The sequence below is a fragment of the Dendropsophus ebraccatus genome, chromosome 9 (assembly GCF_027789765.1).
Source record: "Dendropsophus ebraccatus isolate aDenEbr1 chromosome 9, aDenEbr1.pat, whole genome shotgun sequence".
In the NCBI taxonomy this organism is placed as follows: Eukaryota; Metazoa; Chordata; class Amphibia; order Anura; family Hylidae; genus Dendropsophus; species Dendropsophus ebraccatus.
Genome location: NC_091462.1, coordinates 38145364 through 38167795, shown reverse-complemented (window position 1 = coordinate 38167795; position 22432 = coordinate 38145364). Strand labels below are relative to the sequence as shown.

Sequence of the window (22432 nt, the reverse complement as noted above, 5' to 3'; positions counted from 1 at the left end):
CAGCCTTAGTCCCTGTATCCCTCCGCCGGCGAACAGGCCGTGCGTAGCCCTTCCCCTTCCGCCATGTCAGTCCTTTCCTGAGAGAGAGGAAACGCTGCGGTATCCGCCGGCCGGTAGAGAGCCTTTTCTGCGCGGCTCTAATCCTCGGAGAGCATGTCCAGCTCTCCCCCCGCCTCCGCCATCATGTCCAGGGAGAGGTTTCCAGCCGCGCCTAAAAGGAGCTCTGACAAAACCAACAGGTGCGAGGTGAAAGGGGTGCGGGGATGCACGGCGCCTGGGGAACTACAAGTCCCAACCTGTCTCTCCCTATAGAGCCCTGGGTGCGCATGTGCAGTATGCGCTCCATTGTTAGGGTAGGACTTGGTGTTATTCACACGCTGCGGATTCCATAGGACGCCCCTATACGAGCTCCTACCATCCCGATTTCTCGGACAACCTCAGAGCTGCCATAGTTCTCAGTTATCATTGATCCCCCTAGTGTTTCCCTTCCTTGCATGCTGCCCTCCACTGCCTGTTGTTACAGCAAATCTGTCTCTAGTAACAGCTAGATCAGGACAGAACACAAGAAGTGGGTATGGGGAAGGGAAGCCTTGATTTATGCTTTTAGGAAAAGTGTGGATCACCTTCAGCGGAGAGACAGGTTCAGAATACACAATCACGGCTCTCGCAGACATTCAGTGGTTAAGGGGGCATTCACACGGCCGCAAATTTGTGGACCTTACGGACAGGGAAGGGATATAATGGATTTGTTCCCCGCCTGGCATGGGGTGTCAGTCATTTAGTGACTGAGCAGCGGTGATTCAAAGCGTTTCCCCGCTGCTGGCTGGCAGGATATTGTGACATGCCGGACGGGGAACGAATGCGCTACATTCCTTTCCCATCTGTAAGGTCCGCGGTCGTGTCAGTGCCCCCTTAAAGTGACTGTACCACCAGGCCCAGGCTGAAGCACTGGAGGCGGCCGACCCACCCTTAGTGGGAGGAAACCCCAGCCCCTCTATGATAGGGTTCCATTGATTCTAATGGAGTCACTTCATGGAGGGGCTGGGGTTTCTTCCCACTTGGGGTGGGTCAGCCGCCTCTAGTGCTTCAGCCTGGGCCTGGTGGTACAGTCACTCTAACCACTGAATGTCTGCGAGAGCCGTGATTGCGTATTCTGAACCAGTCTCTCTGCCCAAGGTGATCCACACTTTTCCTAAAAGGGTAAATCGAGGCTTCCCTCTCATCTGTCACTGACATACAGCGCAGGGCAGCTGCCCCTTATGTATATTGCCGTGTATCTAATTCCCCGTGTCCACAGTGCGTAATGTGAATGTACTAGTTCCTGTAAAGATTTTTTATTTTTTTTTTTTCACTACCTGGTTGGCGCAAAGATCCTGGTGGCACAGTCAGTTTTTCAAAACTGTTCTTGCAATTGGCTTCATTTTCTTCATGTGCATTGGCCCGCTCTATGCACTGGAGATGTACATAATAATATCCCCTCCCCTCGGGGATGCCGCCAGGTTTGATTCTAATGGAGGTGCGGCATCGAGGAGAGAGGATATCGCTGGTGTTGCTGGGCCCTACAGGAACTGGTATATTCACTTTATGTCATCCCCTAGCTCAGTGCCTGTCTGTGCGCTCCAGTGCCATAGTAACACCTTCTCCCCCCACATTCATAGTACTGTGTATGTCATCCCCTAGCTCAGTGCCTGTCTGTGCGTATGTCATCCCCTAGCTCAGTGCCTGTCTGTGCAGTCCAGTGCCATAGTAACACCTTCTCCCCTCACATTCATAGTATTGTGTATGTCATCCCCTAGCTCAGTGCCTGTCTGTGCAGTCCCGTGCTGTAGTAACACCTTCTCCCCCCACATTCATAGTACTGTGTATCTCATCCCCTAGCTCAGTGCCTGTCTGTGCGCTCCAGTGCCATAGTAACACCTTCTCCCCCCACATTCATAGTACTGTGTATCTCATCCCCTAGCTCAGTGCCTGTCTGTGCAGTCTAGTGCCATAGTAACACCTTCTCCCCCCACATTCATAGTACTGTGTATGTCATCCCCTAGCTCAGTGCCTGTCTGTGCAGTCTAGTGCCATAGTAACACCTTCTCCCCCCACATTCATAGTACTGTGTATGTCATCCCCTAGCTCAGTGCCTGTCTGTGTGGTCTAGTGCACTTTCACTAGTACTAGATCATGACATAGCAGAGATGTGCCTGTGATTGGCCCATAGACTCAGTGAAAGAAAGAACCTGTGTGTAGTATAGACTAACAGCCCAGCTTTGGTCCCACCTTTGGAAATGTATATATTATATATTTAGGGGTTCTATAACAGTACACTAAGGTTACCTTGCAATCACTCTACAGCTTCACTCTGGCTGTCCAGGCCTGATGGGAATTGTAGATTTGCAACAGCTGGAGGGCGAAGGTTCCCCATCCCTGCTTTAATGCAATGTTTTGGGAGGCAAGGTAACCAAAAAACAAAGACTGCTTATTAGGGCCCTCAGTCTCTTGGTAAAATGGAGAAGTGGCACATATGTGGCAGCAGTTCCCATAAAGAATAAATGCCCCTTTTCCCGATCGCCATCCTCTAGTCACCCTCTATCCCGATGAGAAGGAGGTAACTGTCATATGGGAAAATACACCTTTAGGGTGCGTTCACACCTACAGGATCTGCAGCTGATTTTCTGCAGCAGATTTCAGTTAAATAACTGAACACAGCATCAAATCTGATGCTGTGTTCAGTTATTTAACTGAAATCTGCTGCAGAAAATCAGCTGCAGATCCTGTAGGTGTGAACGCACCATTAACCCCATAGATTCTGTGGTTGCTTTTGACCGCAGCATCTAGGGGATTAACCACAGTTATGTCTGATCTCAGCTGCTAGTGGTGGATGTCAGCTTTATAAAGGGGGTCTCACGCCCAGTATTTACTTTATTTTTTTTTTTTTTTAAATACTGCAGTGACTAAATGCTTTTACAGGGTTCTATGGATGATGTAGTACTACTTCTTGGCCACAAGATGGCCCTTTTGTTTCCTGTGGAAGGAACATAGTTAAAAGGCAGGATGGTTTGCACAGTTGACCTGTGCTATGTTTATGTACACTCACCGGCCACTTTATTAGGTACACCATGCTAGTAATGGGTTGGACCCCCTTTTGCCTTCAGAACTGCCTCAATTCTTCGTGGCATAGATTCAACAAGGTGCTGGAAGCATTCCTCAGAGATTTTGGTCCATATTGACATGATGGCATCACACAGTTGCCGCAGATTTGTCGGCTGCACATCCATGATGCGAATCTCCCGTTCCACCACATCCCAAAGATGCTCTATTGGATTGAGATCTGGTGACTGTGGAGGCCATTGGAGTACAGTGAACTCATTGTCATGTTCAAGCAGAAATCGAGACTCATCAGACCAGGAAACGTTTTTCCAATCTTCTACTGTCTAATTTCGATGAGCTTGTGCAAATTGTAGCCTCAGTTTCCTGTTCTTAGCTGAAAGGAGTGGCACCCGGTGTGGTCTTCTGCTGCTGTAGCCCATCTGCCTCAAAGTTCGACGTACTGTGCGTTCAGAGATGCTCTTCTGCCTACCTTGGTTGTAACGGTTGGCTATTTGAGTCACTGTTACCTTTCTATCAGCTTGAACCAGTCTGCCCATTCTCCTCTGGCATCAACAAGGCATTTCCGCCCACAGAACTGCCGCTCACTGGATGTTTTTTCTTTTTCGGACCATTCTCTGTAAACCCTAGAGATGGTTGTGCGTGAAAATCCCTGTAGATCAGCAGTTTCTGAAATACTCAGACCAGCCCTTCTGGCACCAACAACCATGCCACGTTCAAAGGCACTCAAATCACCTTTCTTCCCCATACTGATGCTCGGTTTGAACTGCAGGAGATTGTCTTGACCATGTCTACATGCCTTAATGCACTGAGTTGCCGCCATGTGATTGGCTGATTAGAAATTAAGCGGTAACGTGCAGTTGGACAGGTGTACCTAATAAAGTGGCCGGTGAGTGTATGTTCTGAACAAATCCTAAGCTTATAGAAACCTATTGATGTCAGTGGTGTTGGGGTTTGTTCTCCGGTCTGGAGGCTCCTGGCTGTAGGAGACTTGTTGGCTATAATTTTTTTATATGTTGCTTTTTTTTTTTGTCTCTACAGCTTAAAGGAACTCTCAGCGACCACCCCATGTAAGACGCCCATTCAGCTGCTACATGAATTTGGAATAAAGACTGGCAGCCCCCCTGTGTACACCTTCGAAAAGGCAGAGGGACAAGCCCATAACCCAAGCTTCACCTTCTGTGTTGCCATAGGAGAGATATCATGCATAGGTTTGTAAAGAAAAACCTCACAAAAGGCTATGCCTTTACTCCTCAGTGTGTGTGTGTGTGTGATAGGCAGCGGCAGGGCATCAATAGACAATCAAATATAGGATATTTGTCTTCATATGTGTGTCCGGGAGTAGCAGGTAATGTGATTAAGACTATCGCTGTCGTGCCAAACTGGCACAAAATAAAGGCTAGTGATTCTGACCACTGATGGCTGTTAGCAGCTAGCACCTGCCAAATATGTAGCATTACCACCTCCTTAAAGGTGAAGTCCAGCAAAAAAATTTTTATTCAAGTATTGCCCCCCAAAAGTTATACAAATCACCAATATACACTTGTTACGTGAAATGCTTATAAATGCTTTTTTCCCTGCACTTACTACTTTATTAAGGCTTCACTTCCTGAATAACATGGTGATGTCACGACCCGACTCCCAGAGCTATGCGGGCTGTGGCTGCTGGAGAGGATGATGAGGGACACTGAGCATCCCTCTGCCATCATCCTCTCCAGCAGCCACAGCCCGCACAGCTCTGGGAGTCGGGTCGGGACATCACCAATTTATCCAGGAAGTGACATCACCATGTTATCCAGGAAGTGACATCACCATGTTATCCAGGAAGTGAAGCCTTAATGTAGTAAGTGCAGGAAAAAAAAGCCTTTTATAAGCATTTCCTGTAATAAGCAATACAATAGTTTAATAAAATTTTTTGCCAGACTTCTCCTTTAAGCACACGCCTTGCTCTTCTGAAGCTTCATTTGTTGTACATGTGTTGAAAGGGGTTATATCTCTGTATTTTCTATGCTTAGGAGTCCACTGGCAGTCCTACTTAGAGATTGGCCACTATCTCTGTATGCACCATCATACACAGAGGCTGCAAGTCCCTGACTAAGCCCATTGGACTGCTACACATAGGAAGATTTCAATAATTTAGTGAAAAGTTTTATTGGAGCTCTTGTAACAAAACTATACATCAGTCTTCTCCCCTAGTACTCCTTTATAACATGATTGCTTCAGATTGGACTGTTTGGTAGGTTCTTTTTATTAAAAGATTAGTCGCTGCGAAATGTATTTGTCAAGGAAAAGAATGGATTTATATTTTGCTGGGGGCAAGTAAAAAAAATCGTTATACCCTCCTACCCCTTCATCCCCACCCACCTTGCATCTTCCAGGCTGCTGTGTCCTGGTCCCTGTCACTGCTACTTCAAAAGCCCCTATTACATGAGCCGATGTTGAGGAGCTGTCAGGTCAGCGCTCGCTTGCTCCTTGTTTCTTGCTTAAGATTGTCCGGGATGCCCATAGGAGATAGCGGTGGTCTGCTGCCGCCACTTCTACACAGAGCGATGACCAAGAGACCGTTATCAGTCCAAAATCTTTCAACATGTTGAAAGAAAAGGATCAGCTAACATTGTGTATGTCAGCTGATCGTTGCCCATTAACAGGAGCTATTACATCAAGAGAGTAACGGCCGTTACAGTGCAAAAGGGCCTAAATTCTTTCCCTGTGTAAAAGGCTGATTGGCCTATGAATGAGAAAATGCTTATTTGCCGGCTGATTGTGTAGACTTAACTTGTTGTTTACTGTAAGTATTGCCTATAGAAGACCCATATGGTGGTATAGTCTTTAACCCCTTCAAGACCAAGCCTATTTGCACCTAAAAGACCAGGCTCATTTTTCAAAATCTGACCTGTCTCACTTTATGCTCTTATAGCTCAGTGATGCTTTAACGTATGCTAGCGATTCTGAGATTGTTTTTTCGTCACATATGGCACTTTATATTAGTGGCAAAATTTGGTCACTACTTTGTGTGTTTTTTTGTGAAAAAAATCAAAATATCATGAAAAATTGAAAAAATTAGCATTTTATGAACTTTGAAATTCTCTGCTTCTAAAAAAAGAAAGTTGTATTACATAAATTAGTTACTAAGTCACATTACCAATATGTCCTCTTTATTCTGGCTTCATTTCATAAACATATTTTACTTTTTTAGGGTGTTACGGGGCTTAGAAATTTATCAGCAAATTACCACATTTTCGTGAAAGTTTCCAAAACTGATTTTTTTAGGGACCAGTTCTTATTTTAAGTTGATTTAGGAGATTTGTATACTGGAAACCCCCATAAGTGACCCCATTTTGGAAACTAGACACCTTAAAGAATTAATCTAGGGGTATAATGAGCATTTTAACCCTACAGGGGCTGGAGGAGGAAAGTATTCACCATTAGGCAGTAAAAAAATGAAAAATTAAAATTTTCCAATAATATATACATTTAGATTAAAGTTTCTCATTTTCAAAAGGAACATGAGAGAAAAAGCACCCCAAAATTTGTAACACGGGTTCTCTTGAGTACTACGGTACCCCATATGTGGGGTGCATGGGCACACAGCGGGGCTCAGAAGGGAAGGAGCGCCAATTAGCTTTTCCATTGCAGATTTTGCTAAAGAAGTTTCCGAGCGCCAGGTGCATTTGCAGAGCCCCTGTAGTGTCAGCATAGAAAAAAACGCCATAAGTCACCCCATTTTGGAAAGTACACCCCTCAAAGAATTCATCTTGGGGTAGGATGAGCAATTTGACCCCACAGGTGTTAGAGGAAAGTATTCAAAATTAGACAGTAAAAATGAAAAACTCAAATTTTTTCCAATAATATGTTCGTTTAGTTTGAAATTTTTCAATTTCACGAGGAAAAAGAGAAAAAAAGTACCCCAAAATTTGTAACGCAGGTTCTCCTGAGTAAAAAGGTACCTCATATGTGGGCGTAAACCACTGCATGGGCACACAGCAGGGCTCAGAAGGAAAGGAGCGCCAATTAGCTTTTTCAATGCAGATTTTGCTGAAGAAGTTTCTGAGCGTCAGTTGTGTTTGCAGAGCCCCTGTAGTGCCAGCGGAGTAAAATTTCGCCATAAGTCACCCCATTTTGGAAAGTGCACCCCTCAAAGAATTCATTTTGGTGTGTGGTGAGCATTTTGACCCCACAGGTATTAGAGGAAAGTATTCAAAAGTAGACAGTAAAAATGAAAAACTCGAATTTTTCCAATAATATGTTCCTTTAGTTTGAAATTTCTCAATTTCACAAGGAACAGGAGAGAAAATTCACCCCAAAATCTGTAACGCAGGTTCTCCTGAGTAGAACGGTACCCCATATGTGGGCATAAACCACTGTGTGGGCACACAGCGGGGCTCAGAAGGGAAGGAGCGCCAATTAGCTTTTTCTCTGCAGATTTTTCTGAAGAAGTTTCTGAGCACCAGGTGCGTTTGCAGAGCCTCTGTAATGTCTACAGAATAGAATCCCCCCATAAGTCACCCCATTTCGGAAAGTACACCCCTCAAAGAATTTATCTTGGGGTAGGATGAGCATTTTGGCCCCACAGGTATTAGAGGAAAGTATTCAAAATTGGCCAGTAAAAATGAAAAACTTGAATTTTTCCAAAAATATGTTGGTTTAGTTTGAAATTTCTAAATTTCACAAGGAACAGGAGAGAAAACGTACCCCAAAATCTGTAACGCAGGTTCTCCTGAGTACAACGGTACCCCATATGTGGGCATAAACCACTGTATAGGCACACAGCCGGGCTCAGAAGGGAAGGAGCGCCAATTTGCTGGAGCAAAACCGCAGCTAGTAACAGTTATTAGAATAGCGCAGTTACTAAAATACAATAAAAAAAATTAGATTACAGGTAATGTGGGGTGGTTACGGACAGTCTGGGGTGGTTCCGGGTAATCTAGAGGTGGTTCCGGGTAATCTAGAGGTGGTTACGGGCAGTCTGGGGTGGTTACGGGCAGTCTGGGGTGGTTACGGGCAGTCTGGGGTGGTTACGGGCAGTCTGGGGTGGTTACGGGCAGTCTGGGGTGGTTACGGGCAGTCTGGGGTGGTTACGGTCAACATGGGGTGGATACGGTCAACATGGGGTGGTTACAGGCAACCTGCTGTGGTTAGAGGCAACCTGGGGTGATCGCGGCGGCCATCTTGGATCCGATGGTCGCCGCGGGAGGGGGGGTTAGTGACTGGGGCACTAGGGGGCTGATCTGGGGTCTGATTTTTACTTATTTCATCTCCCCCCACCGTGGATTCACGGTGGGGGGAGATGAAATACAGCGGCGGCACCGGCCCATTAGTGACCGCCGTTTCGGCGGTCACTAAGGGGTTAATGGGGGTCAGCTGCGGAATCGCAGCTGATCCTCATTATCTCCGGTGCTGTACACAGATGAGAGCGGGATCGCTGTCCCTGCAGCGATCCCGTTCTCATCACAAAGCCCCTGTCAGTCAGGAACGTATATGTACATTCCTACTGCACGGGGCATGTGCAATAGGAACGTATATATACAGATGGCTGACGTGAAGGGGTTAATATAGACATGTGAGGACTTCACGTGCCACAGTATAGGGGTAATGCATGGTGCAGTGCTTTGTACATGAGTGTCAATGGAGAATGTCTCGACAGTATGACCCCATCCAATCAATATTGACAGTGTAAAGAAATGCCCTATTGATTACGGGAATGGAATAACAGGAGCTACATAACAGAGCTTTGACAGATTGTCTTTAAAATGTACCTGTCACGATGGGCCCCTTCCAGATCAGCGGTGAGATGCACTACTAATCCGGAAGTTTGGCTCCCCATGGATATAGAGATGCAATGAAACTGTAATGCACTAGGCCCCCATTGGATCCAGTGGAGGTCAGGAGCATTACTGTTTCAATATCCATGGAGACCCAAACCTCCAGATTATCAGTGGATCCTCCTGCCGCTGAACTGGAAGCAGCCCATAGTGGCAGGTACACTTTATAGACAGTTTACCCGCTACGATGGGCTGCTTTTAGATCAGCAGCAGGATCCACTACTAATCCGGAAGTTTGGGATGCTGAGACTGTAATGCTTGCAACCTCCATTGAATCCAATAGGGGTCCCATGCATTACAGTTTCATTGAGTCTCCATATCCATGGATTGCCGTATTAGTAGTGGATCTCGCTGCTGATCTGGAAGCTGCCCGTTGTGGCAGGTACACTTAAACAACTTTTGTGCCATGATGGTTTTTACACTATTTACGTACTCAAACAAAACCTTCAATAACTGATGGGCGAACGATCGTCCAGTCATCAGTTATCTCTCCCGTCCTACCCATACACTGGAGCATTCAGCACGGCCAAGCGTTCCTGTGTCCTCTATGAGGAGGGGTAAGTTGCAGCCAGAGAGCTATGTGGCTTATCTCTCCCAGAACAAGAGGAGTTGGGCAGTGATTCTCTTGGGGAGCTCTATGAACCCTATACCGATTGGAGAACCTGCTACAAGTGAAGGGTACAGCCGACAAAAGTATAAAGTGTAAGGGGACTGTATGCTGTAGCAATATGGCACGCAGGTGTTCTGTTTGAGCCGGATGCCAAACATCCAGGAGATGAGAAAGAAGAGGTATTTATGCTTCTGCCTTCTCTGGTTTCCTATACACAATGCCACCTTTCTTGGTCCCAGTGGGCACAGGACTCAGACAGCTGCTGAATTTGACTAGACTTGGTACAGCTCCAGCCATGACAATGGTCACTATAAGGGGGCTGATTTGTCTTGCAAACTGAGCTGCTACACAACCAGGTCCTAAAGGTTAAAATGATAACTCCACCAATGGCTTTTCTGATCTGGGGGGGAAATAATGGTCATATATTCCCCCTACACAATACACTAGAACAGTGAACACTTTCTTTATTGTAGACATGCTGTCCAGTTCTTTACTCATGGTGTAATTTTGCACCAGAGCCGTAGATGCACAGCGGTCCCTGAATGTATAAGCTGTGCAAAGGTCATGCGTGACACTTACGTCTGTACACCAGCACATATCTTCATATAACCAGAGACCAAAAATAGCAGCAGTTCAGCTATCATAGACATTCATTTTAAAGTTGACAAGTGTTCTGCTGAGGCCCAGGACCCAGATTAGATGTGCAACTGCTTGACTTCTCACCCCTTTCATCTAAAAGTAACACCCCCCCCCCCCCCCCCCCGCGCACACGCACACACACACTTACTTAATAGTGACATATATCCTCTCTGATTGGTTAGAGGAGTGTAACACGTTTGTGAATCTCCCTCCCCCTCTTCCCTGGGGTCACTGAAGGCTGTGCAGGGCCGGAGATGACAGCATTTTTTTCTTGGTGTCACTTTCAGCCTCCTTGTCGCCCATATTTCAGACATGGAATAGAATGCAAAAAAAACTTCATAAAACAAAAACGTGCATAAAAATACTTCCAAAAGCAATTTAAAAAATGTGGGATCGTGGTCTGGTATTGCAGCGCAGCTCATTTAAAGTAAAGGTGGCAGAGATCCAACGACCTTGAGGTGACTTCCTTAAAGGAGTAGTCTGTCGGAAATTTTTATTAAAGTATTGTATTGCCCCCCCAAAAGTTATACAAATCACCAATATTCCCGTAATAGGCGTAATGCCCGTAATAGGCGTACATTTGTGATTTGTATAACTTTTGGGGGGGGCAATACAATACTTGAATTAAAATTTTCGCCGGACTTCTCCTTTAAGTGAACAATAGGTGTCCGTCAGTTGCACGATGATGGAAATGATTGACCATTATGTGTTCATGATCTTCCGTAACAAAGCCCCTCTTGATATTAAAAATGAATAAACATAAGCCATAGTGCTTGAGCAATAGAAGGTCATACACTTGACAAAAATCAGTATTTTCTAAGATGTGTTTGATTAGTATGACCTGACGTGACATCACATGCCATGGTCAGATCATAACTAGCATTCAACAGTTCTGCAGCCTGTGATCTGATCGCCTGGTGCTGATAGATTTCCATGTCAGCCAGGGGCCTGCTCTGTATGCGCCAGCATAATGCAGACAGGCAAAATATCATATGAGCAATCAGAGGGTTGCTGGTGATAGTCCACTTATTGGGGCTATTAAAAAAGTAAAAAAAGTTACATAAAATATATATTCTACCTTCAAATGCGAATATGGCGAGATTTTGTTAATGTTTCCTGACTTTTACCCCAGTGTGACTCGATCATACTTCATGCATACATACAGAGAAATCCTTTGTGCTGTAGCGATAGTCTTGGTTGCTGAACGCAGCGCGTTGTGTCCCTAAATAAGCCTCATACGTGTGAACAGCTGTAGCTCTGGGATCAAGTGTTGGGAGTGGTAGATGACTGTGATAGTCGCAGTCCTCACTCAGTCTGGGCTAGGAACAGGAGCAGCATTAACAGTAACCATGTCTGAGAAAACGGAAAAGACGGAGAAACCGGAAAAGGCAGAGAAAATAGAGAAACCGGAAAAGACCGAGAAAATGGAGAAACCAGAAAAGACAGAGAAAAAGGAGAAACCAGAAAAGACAGAGAAAAAGGAGAAACCAGAGAAACCGGAAAAGACAGAGAAAAAGGAGAAACTGGAAAAGACAGAGAAACCAGAAAAGACAGAGAAAAAGGAGAAACCGGAGAAAACTGAGAAAACTGACAAGCCGACCAAGAAACAGGGAGGTGAGATGTCTGAGGTGCTCTCTGGGCTGCAGGCGTCTGAGGTGTGAGGGTTTTGGACGAATTTCTTCTTCAGGTCAGGCCTGGTGTAGGTGGCACACAGTCCCCGTGGTCTGTACTTCAGGTTATTACACAGATTATCCTCCAGATACATTACTTTTAGGGGAGAATTCACATTGATTATGCAACAGTTTTGTCCCTGTCAGATTTATATGCTGCATCGTTTCCTCTGCAGTGTCTATGGACTCTATGTATGGAGCCAAAATATGATGGTGTGAATGAGCCTGTAGTATTACCGTATGATTTAATTTTCATGTCCTTTTAAATGCAGTCATATCCCAGACACTGAAACTAAAAATTCCATCCACGGCTTCAATAAAATTATGGTAGCTTTATTGGGTCATCACAAAAAATAAAAAAAAATAATAAAAGATAAAAACACGCCGACGCATTGCAGGGTTAGAACCCCTTAATCATGGCATTATTAAGGGGTTCTAACCCTGCAACGCGTCGGCGTGTTTTTATCTTTTATTTTTGTTTTTGTTTTCTTTTTTGTGATGACCCAATAAAGCTACCATAATTTTATTGAAGCCGTGGATGGAATTTTTCGTTTCATGGACTTTCCGGGTTGCGGCCGGCAATACAGCCAGAACGTGCTTCACTTCCAGGAGGTCCACACACACCTGCGCTAATTGTGGCTATCAAGGGTGAGCTGACATATTCTCCTTTTATGCATATCCCAGACACCACTTCCTCGTGGTAACGCAAGATTTATCGGTGCCGCTATACCATACTGTATATGAGAAACTTAAATCCTCTGTGACCTTGTAAGATGACATTGAAACAGAGAGCCACAGCACTATACTTGGAAAATGGTATCCATGCATGTATATAAACCTTGTCCCAATTTATCTAAAATGAAACTTCATGGTAACAGATGCCAAACAAGCCCAGTGTAGTCTGATCCTGCAGTCATACTCTCTTCATAACCTACAAATGTGTTAGCATTACATTTGAAACAGATGGGATAAAGTCTGACTTCAGGATCAAAATACGCAGGGCTTGCTAGTTGTCTGTTACCATGGAGATGCGTAGGTCTGCGTAAGGACTGTAGAAGCGCAACAATGACATACTTAAAGGGGTTATCCGGCGTTAGAAGAACATGGCCACTTTCTTTTCAGAGACAGCACCACTCTTGTCTCCAGTTTGGGTGTAGGTTTTGGTGGTCGTCGGGGGTCGGCAAGAAAGGGGGGGAATCGGGGCAATACCGCTTATTTACACACATTACAAAGTTATATAACTTTGTAATGTGTGTTAAATAAGGTAAAAAAGAAAAACACCGGAGTTGTCCTTTAAAAGCCACCCTCCAACCATACGTTTTATTTTATAAGCAAGGTGAGTCTGCGCTGCTGCTCTCTCCCTATAATCACCAGGTCTGATCATGGCACAGGGCACTGTAAACAGTAGCTTTACATATAGTGGATGGGCTGGAAGTCACTTTCTCTGTGTAAGGCTGCATTCTGTGAAGTTGTCCGTGCGCACGGACAGATTTATAGCCCATTGCTTTGTATTGGGCTATTCACGTGTTCAGTGATTTCTTGGATCTCCAATACGTTCCGTTAAAAAATAGGACATGTCATAACTCTGAACGAAAGCCCAGCAGGGATTCGGGTGGAATTTCCCTTCCTTCCCCGAAGACGTGTGGTGGTCCTTGGATCAGGGTGAAGAGGGCCCACATCGTGCGCCTTCTTTTTGTGACTGGACACTCTGTGCCTGTGGCCTCCTGCTGCGTGTCCAGGTAGCTGGGCCTCTTACGGTTGCGGCCTAGTTGGTGGTACACTAGGGCGTGTACCACCAACTAGGCCAGTGGCTCTGCCCCACTTCCTTGCATCCATCGGAAGTGGGGCAGAGGGGCCTGGTGAAAAACATGGATGTGATGAAATTTAAAAGGCTTAAACAGATCCGTGAAAAACATAGACATGGATGTAAACTCAGACTGTTTACATGGATCGCGAAAGTAGGTAGGTTCACACTGAACATGTGAATGCAGCACTCGGACGTGAAAGGCCCGTAACTGAATCCCCCCTCCTCCGTGCTGATATAATGCTGGGAGTGGGGGAACTGCATGAATATGTGCCCTACTGTCTGCTACATTATAGTGCGGTGTACATTCAGTTGCCCTGCTCCCTGCATCATACAGTTGCCCTGCTCCCGGGGGGGATTGGGACACTCCGTTACAGGCCTTCCACGCTGTGTTCTGTGTGAAACGCTGAACGTGTGAATGCAGCCTTACCCCGAGACTGTCATGAAATTTTACAGCTGCTCTCAGTCATCACAGAGCATGAAGTTTGGGCAACACATTGAATAAGAATTCACTAAGGTAGTAGCAGTAGTAACATAAAAGTATTAATATAATCTACTTATGGGGCTTACAATACAAAAAAAGCCATGGATATATTACTACTTGACATTCTTAGGGAAGCCTCTTTGTGTATACGGTAATGAGTAGTTTCTACTTGTTACTGGTCAAATGTATGTTAGCAAGAAATAGAGGACAGTTTGGTGTGAGCGTGTTTTCAGTATCTGACTACACAGGGTTTGTTTGAAGTCTGTTACCATGGAGACACTCAGGTCTGCAAATAAGCTGTGCGCCCAAGACCTTTTTTTCTTAAACTGTTTCTTAAAAAAGTTGTTTTGTTAGAGCAATATAAAATTGGTTGCAAACGTGGACTTCCCCTTTAAAGTTGCTTGTGACTTATTGTATTGTAGCCAACCGAGCTTCGTCTGGCTCTTGATCAGTCTGAATAGGGTCTTGATGATGTAACCCAAATGTTGTTCTCGGGTCACAGTGGATGTCCTGAGAAGTCCTACCTGTGATGACGGGGGAGTAGGAGGGCTTGCGGGAATATGGCGGTGTCATATTGGCAGGATGTTACACCCATAGTGGTTTGTCTTCACATAAAAACAGTCCAGTTGCAGATGATTATTTTTAAAGGTTATCTGCACTATGTTCCCAGTGCATTGGTTGTAAACTGTGGAAGGGAGTCGGATTATATATTTGATTCAACTAAGTAGCATAGTCTTCATGACCTTGACTACTTGCTCTGTCATCTGAGTTCCAAGAAGGAGATTGTTCCTTTCTTATGAGTAAGTGTGCTAAGTATATCTATCCTGCTCGCAGCTCATGCTGGTTTCTTGGAAGACAGAACCATGAATGCGTCTTCAGGCACCTCCTTCCTGTTACTGATATACTATGTAACTTTCTAATGGTCAGAGAGATCAAGAACCCAGGGATTCAGTATTTGGTGTGGACTTTGTAGGAGGGAATTTATATCTATGCTTGTAGGTTGGAGTAAGATGCAATAAATGTATTAATAGGCACCTTCTTACTTTTTATTGCATCAGTGACTGCCAGTGCATCACACATGGAAATCTACACCATCTATGTACAGCCAGAGCTCACTATTATAAACCACTGTTCAGCTACCTAATCTCCTGCCATATGAGTTATAGAACGTCTGCATGACTTGGACACCTATTGACTCAGTGGTTGCAGTGCCACTTCTTCATTGTACCAATAAACAAAGGGGAAAAGAGACTGATAAGAACCAGTGAAGCCTCGGCTCTGAAACAGTGGCCGGTCTTAAGGTTGCATATTGATTGGTTTATTTTATAAGATTTCCTACAGGTATTTCGATTATGTCCTCAGACGACTTTTTTTTAGATATCTAATTTCCCTGTTTCACTTTTAATAATTAATAAAATATCCAGTAAGATTCTCTGCCGATGTCCCTACCATAAAGCTGCTTGTCCATCCGGCCACTACCTGGCATTTTTTTCACTTGCTGTACAATAAGAATTTAAGATAAAGATTGGATGCTTTGGGGTTTTCTTGAAGAATTATGTTCTTTATGCTTTTAGGATTCTTATACCGGACATACAGTACCATATTAAAATAACTCTTGTTTCTCCCGTTGCAGGCGAAGGGCCAAGCAAGAAAGTAGCAAAACATAAAGCTGCAGAGTCGGCCCTGAACATACTAAGAGGAGATGCCAACTTGAAGTAAGACACATTCCTTTTTTTTTTTTGTAATTTTATTTTTATTTTATTTTTTCTTCTGAGTGTTCTTTATCAGTCTTTTGTGGATCATGTTACTTTTAAAAGTGGTAAAGGGTTACCAAGGGTTTACAAACTGATGACTCTCAGCACTCCCTCAGATCACTGTTCTTTTTATAGCAGCAGTGCAAGGTATTGCAGCATAATCCCAGTTCATGTGAATGGGGCAGTTCTAGACTACCTTGCACAGTTTCTAGTAACAGTACAAAGCATGTGTAGTTATTGAAGTAACTATGGCACTCGCTTAAGCACTGCAGAACCTTTATACGGTTAATTGGCAGGGGTGCCAACAGTCAGACCCCAACCAATCTGTTATCAATAGTCTGTCCTAAGGAAAGCCCATGCCCATAAGCCTGGATATCCCTGCTCTACTTTTGGCCTTTTAGTTAAACTGGTATTGCCATCTGGAGTAGTTATGCCCTATTCGATCTTAGTGGGTCCGACCACTGGGGCCCTTTGCATTCTTGAGAATGGGGAACAACCCAATATCCACTCTGCGCTGCCCCTCCATTTATTCTCTACAGGGGCTATTGAAGAGAGCTGAATGCAGCTTTCATTGGCTCCTTAGAGAATAAATAGAGCGGCGACGTGCAGCTCCACTCAGTAGGGATTTCGGGTCTTCATTTTCGAGAATGCGAGGGGCTCCATCGTTTGGACTTCCCACAATCTCTTAAAGTGTCACTGTCCTTTTTTTTTCTTTTTTTTTTTTTTTTCTTTCCATAAATTGATAGTACAGGCGATTTTAAGAAACTTTGTAATTGGGTTAATTAGACAAATACGCCATTATCTGCATTCAAATCTCGACTTTTACATTAGTCGGGCCCTGTGTAACCTATGGAGGGGGAGGAGGGAGATTAGTTGCCAGCAGAGAACAAAGGATTACACAGCGGGACCTGTGTAAAAGCCCCTATAGAGAGGTCAGTGCTGACTTCCGAGGAGAGAGCCCCGTGATCTAGTTGTAAATTAACTCTTCTTTGTCCTGTGTAGGGATGCACGATGCACCGAAATATCGATACTACTATCGATATTTCGGGCAAAAAAACGATTCGGTACCAGGATTTCCTGGTATCGATACTTTATATTAAGCTGCCTAATAACGCAGCTTAATATAAAGTATAGAGCAGAGAACACGGCCGGCGGCTAGCTAAGCGCCGGCCATGTTCTCTGAGTGCAGCCCTCTGCCCCCTGGCGTCACTTCCTCCTTATTTAAGGTGGAACAGACAGCCTGAACCTTGGCCAGCAGCAAAGGTTAATCTTCCTGGTGGCCGAGGTTCAGGCTGTCCCACCTTAAATTAGCTCCCTTTACAAATCCCCCTCCCCTCAGCTTTGACAAGCCTCATGCTGAGTTTCCACAGGTACTGCAGTGAGAGCGGGGGATGTGTGCAGACATTGCAAACATCCCTGCCCTCTGGTGTGCCCCCGCATCCCTGCCCTCTGGTGTGCCCCCGCATCCCTGCCCTCTGGTGTGCCCCCGCATCCCTGCCCTCTGGTGTGCCCCCGCATCCCTGCCCTCTGGTGTGCCCCCCGCATCCCTGCCCTTACACCCCTGCCCCCTGACAGGAACTGACCTGCCAGGCAGAGTAACCCTCTCCTGTCCGTCCAGACCTGGCAGCCTTCACCAGCTCCCTGCAGTGTGGGGGTTGTAGTCTGTACCCAGTGGCGGATTAAATGTACCCTGGGCCCCGGGCTGTTCACCCAACCTGCCTCCCCCCCGTCAATCCGCCCACATTATAATCCACTACTGCCCCCCCCCCATGCTGTCCCCAATAAACATAATGTTTGGTCCCTTGCTGCACAGAGGATGTCAGGAGAGGAGGGGGCTGATCTTATAGGGGAGGTCACAGCAGCACAGAGGATGTCAGGAGAGGAGGGGGCTGATCTTATAGGGGAGGTCACAGGGTCACAGCAGCACAGAGGATGTCAGGAGAGGAGGGGGCTCATCTTATAGGGGAGGTCACAGGGTCACAGCAGCACAGAGGATGTCAGGAGAGGAGGGTGCTGATCTTATAGGGGAGGTCACAGCAGCACAGAGGATGTCAGGAGAGGAGGGTGATGTCAGGAGAGGAGGGTGCTGATCTTATAAAGTATTTTTTTTTCGAGGTATCGAACTGGTATCGAGTATCGAACTAAAAAATCGAGTATTGGTATTGAACTCAAAATTCTGGTATCGTGACATCACTAGTCCTGTGTTGGTGCCTCATCTCCCTCCACCCCTCCCCTCTCCAAAAGAGAACCATGAAGACGGGGGGAGATCTTCAAACTGCTTTCTCATGATAAAAAAGCATTTTTTGGCTAATAAACCCAGTTACAAAGTTTCTTAAAATCGCCTGGACTATTGATTTCTGGAAAAAAAAATTTACACGACAGTGACACTTAGATTTATTCTGTGGATACAGTAGATGGGTCATAACTACTACATACAGAAACACCCCTTTAAAGTAAATGTCCTCACTTGGATACAGCCTGCATTGCTACATCTATTCAGTTGGTTTTTGCAATCATGTGCATCCAAGAGAAATCTTATTACAAGCTTCTCCCCATGAGCAGGAGAGGATGAAAGCGTCTCTTCTCAGTAAGGTAGACGAATATTATTCTGTGAAGCATAAGTCATGCTACATGCTAACTCTTATTTGAATTCACAGTTTGCCCATGACCGAACCCATCACAAAAGATGCATCCAAACAAGTTTCCAATCAGATTCAAGGCAACCCAATTGGTTCCTTACAGGTACCTGTTTGTATTTTTGAGGGTTTTTTTTGTATGTTGGATGTTTGGATATGTGACAATGAGAGTTCTTCTTGAATGCGTTCATGACATGGGCTGCAGCATAGTTACATCTGATGTTAAAGGGGTTGTCCGGCGATAAAAAATTATTCACAGAATAACACACATTACAAAGTTATACAACTTTGTAATGTATGTTATGTCTGTGAATGGCCCCCTTCCCCGTGTCCCACCACCCCCACCCGTGTACCCGGAAGTGTGGTGCGCTATACATTACCTGTCACGTGCCGACCACGGTCTCCGATCCTCAGCAGTGACGTCTTACACAGCACAGTTATGCTCAGCCAATCGCGGCTGAGCTTCGGATGACGCTGCAGAGGGCGGCCGGCACTCGGGAAGATCCGCCGGCCTCCCGAAGAAGACGTCACTGCTGACGATCGGAGACCGTGGACGACACGAGATGCGGTGAGTATAATGCACCACACTTCCGGGTCTAGCGTGGGTGGGGGGAAACACGGGGAAGGGGGCCATTCACAGACATAACATACATTACAAAGTTGTATAACTTTGTAATGTGTGTTATTCTGTGAATAATTTTTTATCGCCGGACAACCCCTTTAAGGCCTGACTCTAGGTAGGAACTTACCTCTTGGTCCCCACACACCATATACTTTCGTGGGTCGTTTCCGACGCTCATGGTGGGTTTGACCATTGGTCTAATGCTCTCCAAAACGACCACTGACAAATGTTAGAAATTATGAAAAATCACTGCTCAGCCCCTTTATTCTGAGGCAGATAAGCTGCAGTCAGAGCCCTCTGGCTGCGGTTTACTCCTCCCGATAGAGAACACAGGAAGGCTCAGCCATGCAGAACATTCCTGTGTATGGGGAGGGGACAGGAGAAGATAACTAATGGCTGAACAATCTCTTACTAACCATAATGCATCACAATAGGGCCACTCCTATTGTACATTGTAACCACAATTCTTGCGCCTCTAGACTCTTTAAATGTCTCTAGAAAAGAGATGGTGTTATGCAGTGCACTATGGTTTTGGTGCAAAAGAGAAATGTGTCTAACGGCCCTAGTGACAGATTTGGCACCTTTTCGGCCTCCCTGTGCCATCGTTATATTTACAAAATTAAAGCGTTTTTTAGGATTTGGACAAACTTTTTTGTCACATTTTCAAAACTTTGCTATATTATACAGCAGTAGCAACTGTTGTCACCGATATTAACAAGGACACATGCATCGCTTGGTATAGTCCTTCCAGATTCAGGGCTTCCTGTGAATTGGACAAGTACTTTGATACTGTATTAGACTCTACATCATAGATATCTCATGTTTGGGGAGCAGATAGCCAGCAATCAACCTAGTAGTAGTTTTAGATCTTAAGTATAGAGATAAGAAATAGCAATGCTGCACAGAAAATGTTAGCAGTGCTGCCGCTACTGCCAAGACGTATATATATTACTAAACTGGCAAAATGCCACAGACCCTACTTATGTATCCAGGCGGCATTTGGCTCCAGCCTATGGACTGAAGCCATAGCTGACGTTCTGCAACAGCAGGTTCTCCGCATGTTAAATTTGAGAAGGGCCTAAGCTCAGCTGTCATTGATCTTGGCACAAGGCTGGAGTGAGCAGTACAGGGTGCAGGAGCCTCTCGTCTTCTCCTCTACATGTGCTTTGTGATTAAGTCTTAGCGTGTCCCGTATAGCCCTCCAATGTATATGTGTTTGAACTTTATACATTTTTATTAACTTTCTGACTACTTGGTACAGATGGTTTTTCTCCAGTTATCCTTTCCTATAATTGTTGAGAGGGATACACTGATCAGCCATAACATTACAACCAGTGAAAGGTTAAATGAATAGCATTGAGTATCTCATGATGGTGGCTCCGCTCAAAGTGAGGGATTTATTAGGCAGTAAGTGGACGGACAATTTTGTGAAGTCTAGAAGCAGCAAAATCTGTGCAAGAACCTGAGCGACACAGTTCTCTAGCCATGGCAATTTAGCCTCCAAAGCTGCAGGTCTTTTGGGATGTTCCTGGTATGTAGTGGTTAGTTCCAAAAGTAGCCGTAAAACAGGACAACGGTTGGACCAGAGACCAGAATTCATTGATCTACATGGGAAGCATTGGTTAGCCCATGTGGTCTGATCCCACAGAAGAGCTACTGTAGCACAAACTACTGCTGGCTATGATAGAAAAGTGTCAGGATGAACAGTACATTGCTAGGGGCTCTAGCAAACGAAATGTCCATGCTGACCTCTTTACTTACAATGTGATTTCATCTTGTGGATAGAGATGAGCGAACCTGCCGAGGTTCGGCTTCGTATGAACCTGAACTCTCGGCGTCTGATTCCCGCTGTCTGCCCGCTCCGTGGAGAGGGTGGATACAGCCGGAGGACCGCCTGGGAAACTGGCATACAGCCATAGCCATAGACTGTATCCCAGTTTTCCAGGCGGTCCTCCGGCTGTATCCACCCTCTTCACGGAGCGGGAAGACAGCGGGAATCAGACACAGAGAGTTCAGGTTCATACGAAGCCGAACCTCGGCAGGTTCGCTCATCTCTACTTGTGGATGGGTGATACATGTGTGTCCCTTACCTGGGGGGGGGGGGGAGAGCCCCAGGATGTATTGTAAATATGACAGCCCATAGGAAGAAGTGTGATGCTTTGGGAAATCTTCATGTGAATGCTACTTAGACACATATCACTTACCTGCAATAATTGTTTAGGAATAGTTAGAGAAACCTAAAGCGTTGTAGGTGGTGACTTGGCCTCTCTGTTCTTAGTGCAAATATACATCTACGGAATGTCCTGAAACAACCAGTCACAACTTGCAGGACTCGAGAGGTCCCATGAAATAAAAATAAAAAAAAATAAAAAAAGGGAGGGGGTGCAGTAACATAATACACAAAGTGTACTTACCCATCCCCATGGCTCAGCAGAGCTGCTCCCAGGAGCTGCCGGCTGTCGTTTTCGGTTGGCACCTGGTATGTCACGTATCAGCTGCAACTTTACTGCCTAGCTGATCGCTTGTCTGCTCAGGGATGGCTGGGATGTTGCTGGCTAGACGGGGAGCGGTTCTACAAGGCACGAGGATAGGTCAGTGAACTTTTTTTTTTTATTATTCTGTTCCTGCCCCCCCCTGCCGTCTTGTGGTTTTTTGTTTTTTTTTTTGTTTTTTTTTAGTACGTGTCATGGGACTTCTCTTTTTAAAGGATGTACGAACTGGAGAGAATGGAACGGCTGCACATCCCATCTATGGCCGATACTATTGCCGCTAGGCCTATATTAAAAATCAACACCAGAGTGTCTGTATATGAATTGATCAAGCCATATTGCCCCGTGTACCACCGCGCAGGTCCTCTGGTCCACACGGGTCCCTACGCTAACTCCACACCGCGTCGGTCAGCGACCGCCAACCCCGCAAAGCGTGCACATGCAGGGAAGGGAGGCCATGGAACGGCCCTGCAACCCCAATGTCACAGGACCAGACCCAAAAAGCCCCACCAAAACCCAGCCAGCACCACCGGCGGGGAAGGCTGCCCCCAAACGACACAAGTATGGATATGGTATTACACTTACCATTGCTGCTCTCACAGAATGGGGAAGACATAGGGTCCAGACATGTGAGCACAGACATATCCTGCTAATTTTGGTCATGTGGGTCTTATAAAGGAGTGCGGGCTGTTCAGAGAGGGAGAACTGTGAAACACGAACTGGAGAGAATGGAACGGCTGCACATCCCATCTATGGCCGATACTATTGCCGCTAGGCCTATATTAAAAATCAACACCAGAGTGTCT

The 22432-nt window shown here is 45.6% G+C and overlaps 1 protein-coding gene across 3 annotated transcripts in view; it reads left to right on the top strand.

Moving 5' to 3' along the window:
• Positions 1 to 38: 38 nt before the first annotated feature.
• The window catches only part of PRKRA (protein activator of interferon induced protein kinase EIF2AK2), a 28420-nt gene continuing 6026 nt past the window's right edge, over positions 39 to 22432 (top strand). For 2 of the 3 annotated variants that reach the window (XM_069983016.1, XM_069983015.1), the window contains exons 1-3: positions 11422 to 11781; positions 15759 to 15840; positions 18537 to 18621. In XM_069983016.1, the coding sequence (XP_069839117.1) occupies positions 11451 to 11781; positions 15759 to 15840; positions 18537 to 18621 (498 nt within the window). In that variant the 5' untranslated portion in view covers positions 11422 to 11450. Of the gene's footprint in view, positions 240 to 4137; positions 4308 to 11421; positions 11782 to 15758; positions 15841 to 18536; positions 18622 to 22432 lie in introns of those variants that run through there. The other variant, XM_069983017.1, reaches the window with a different exon arrangement.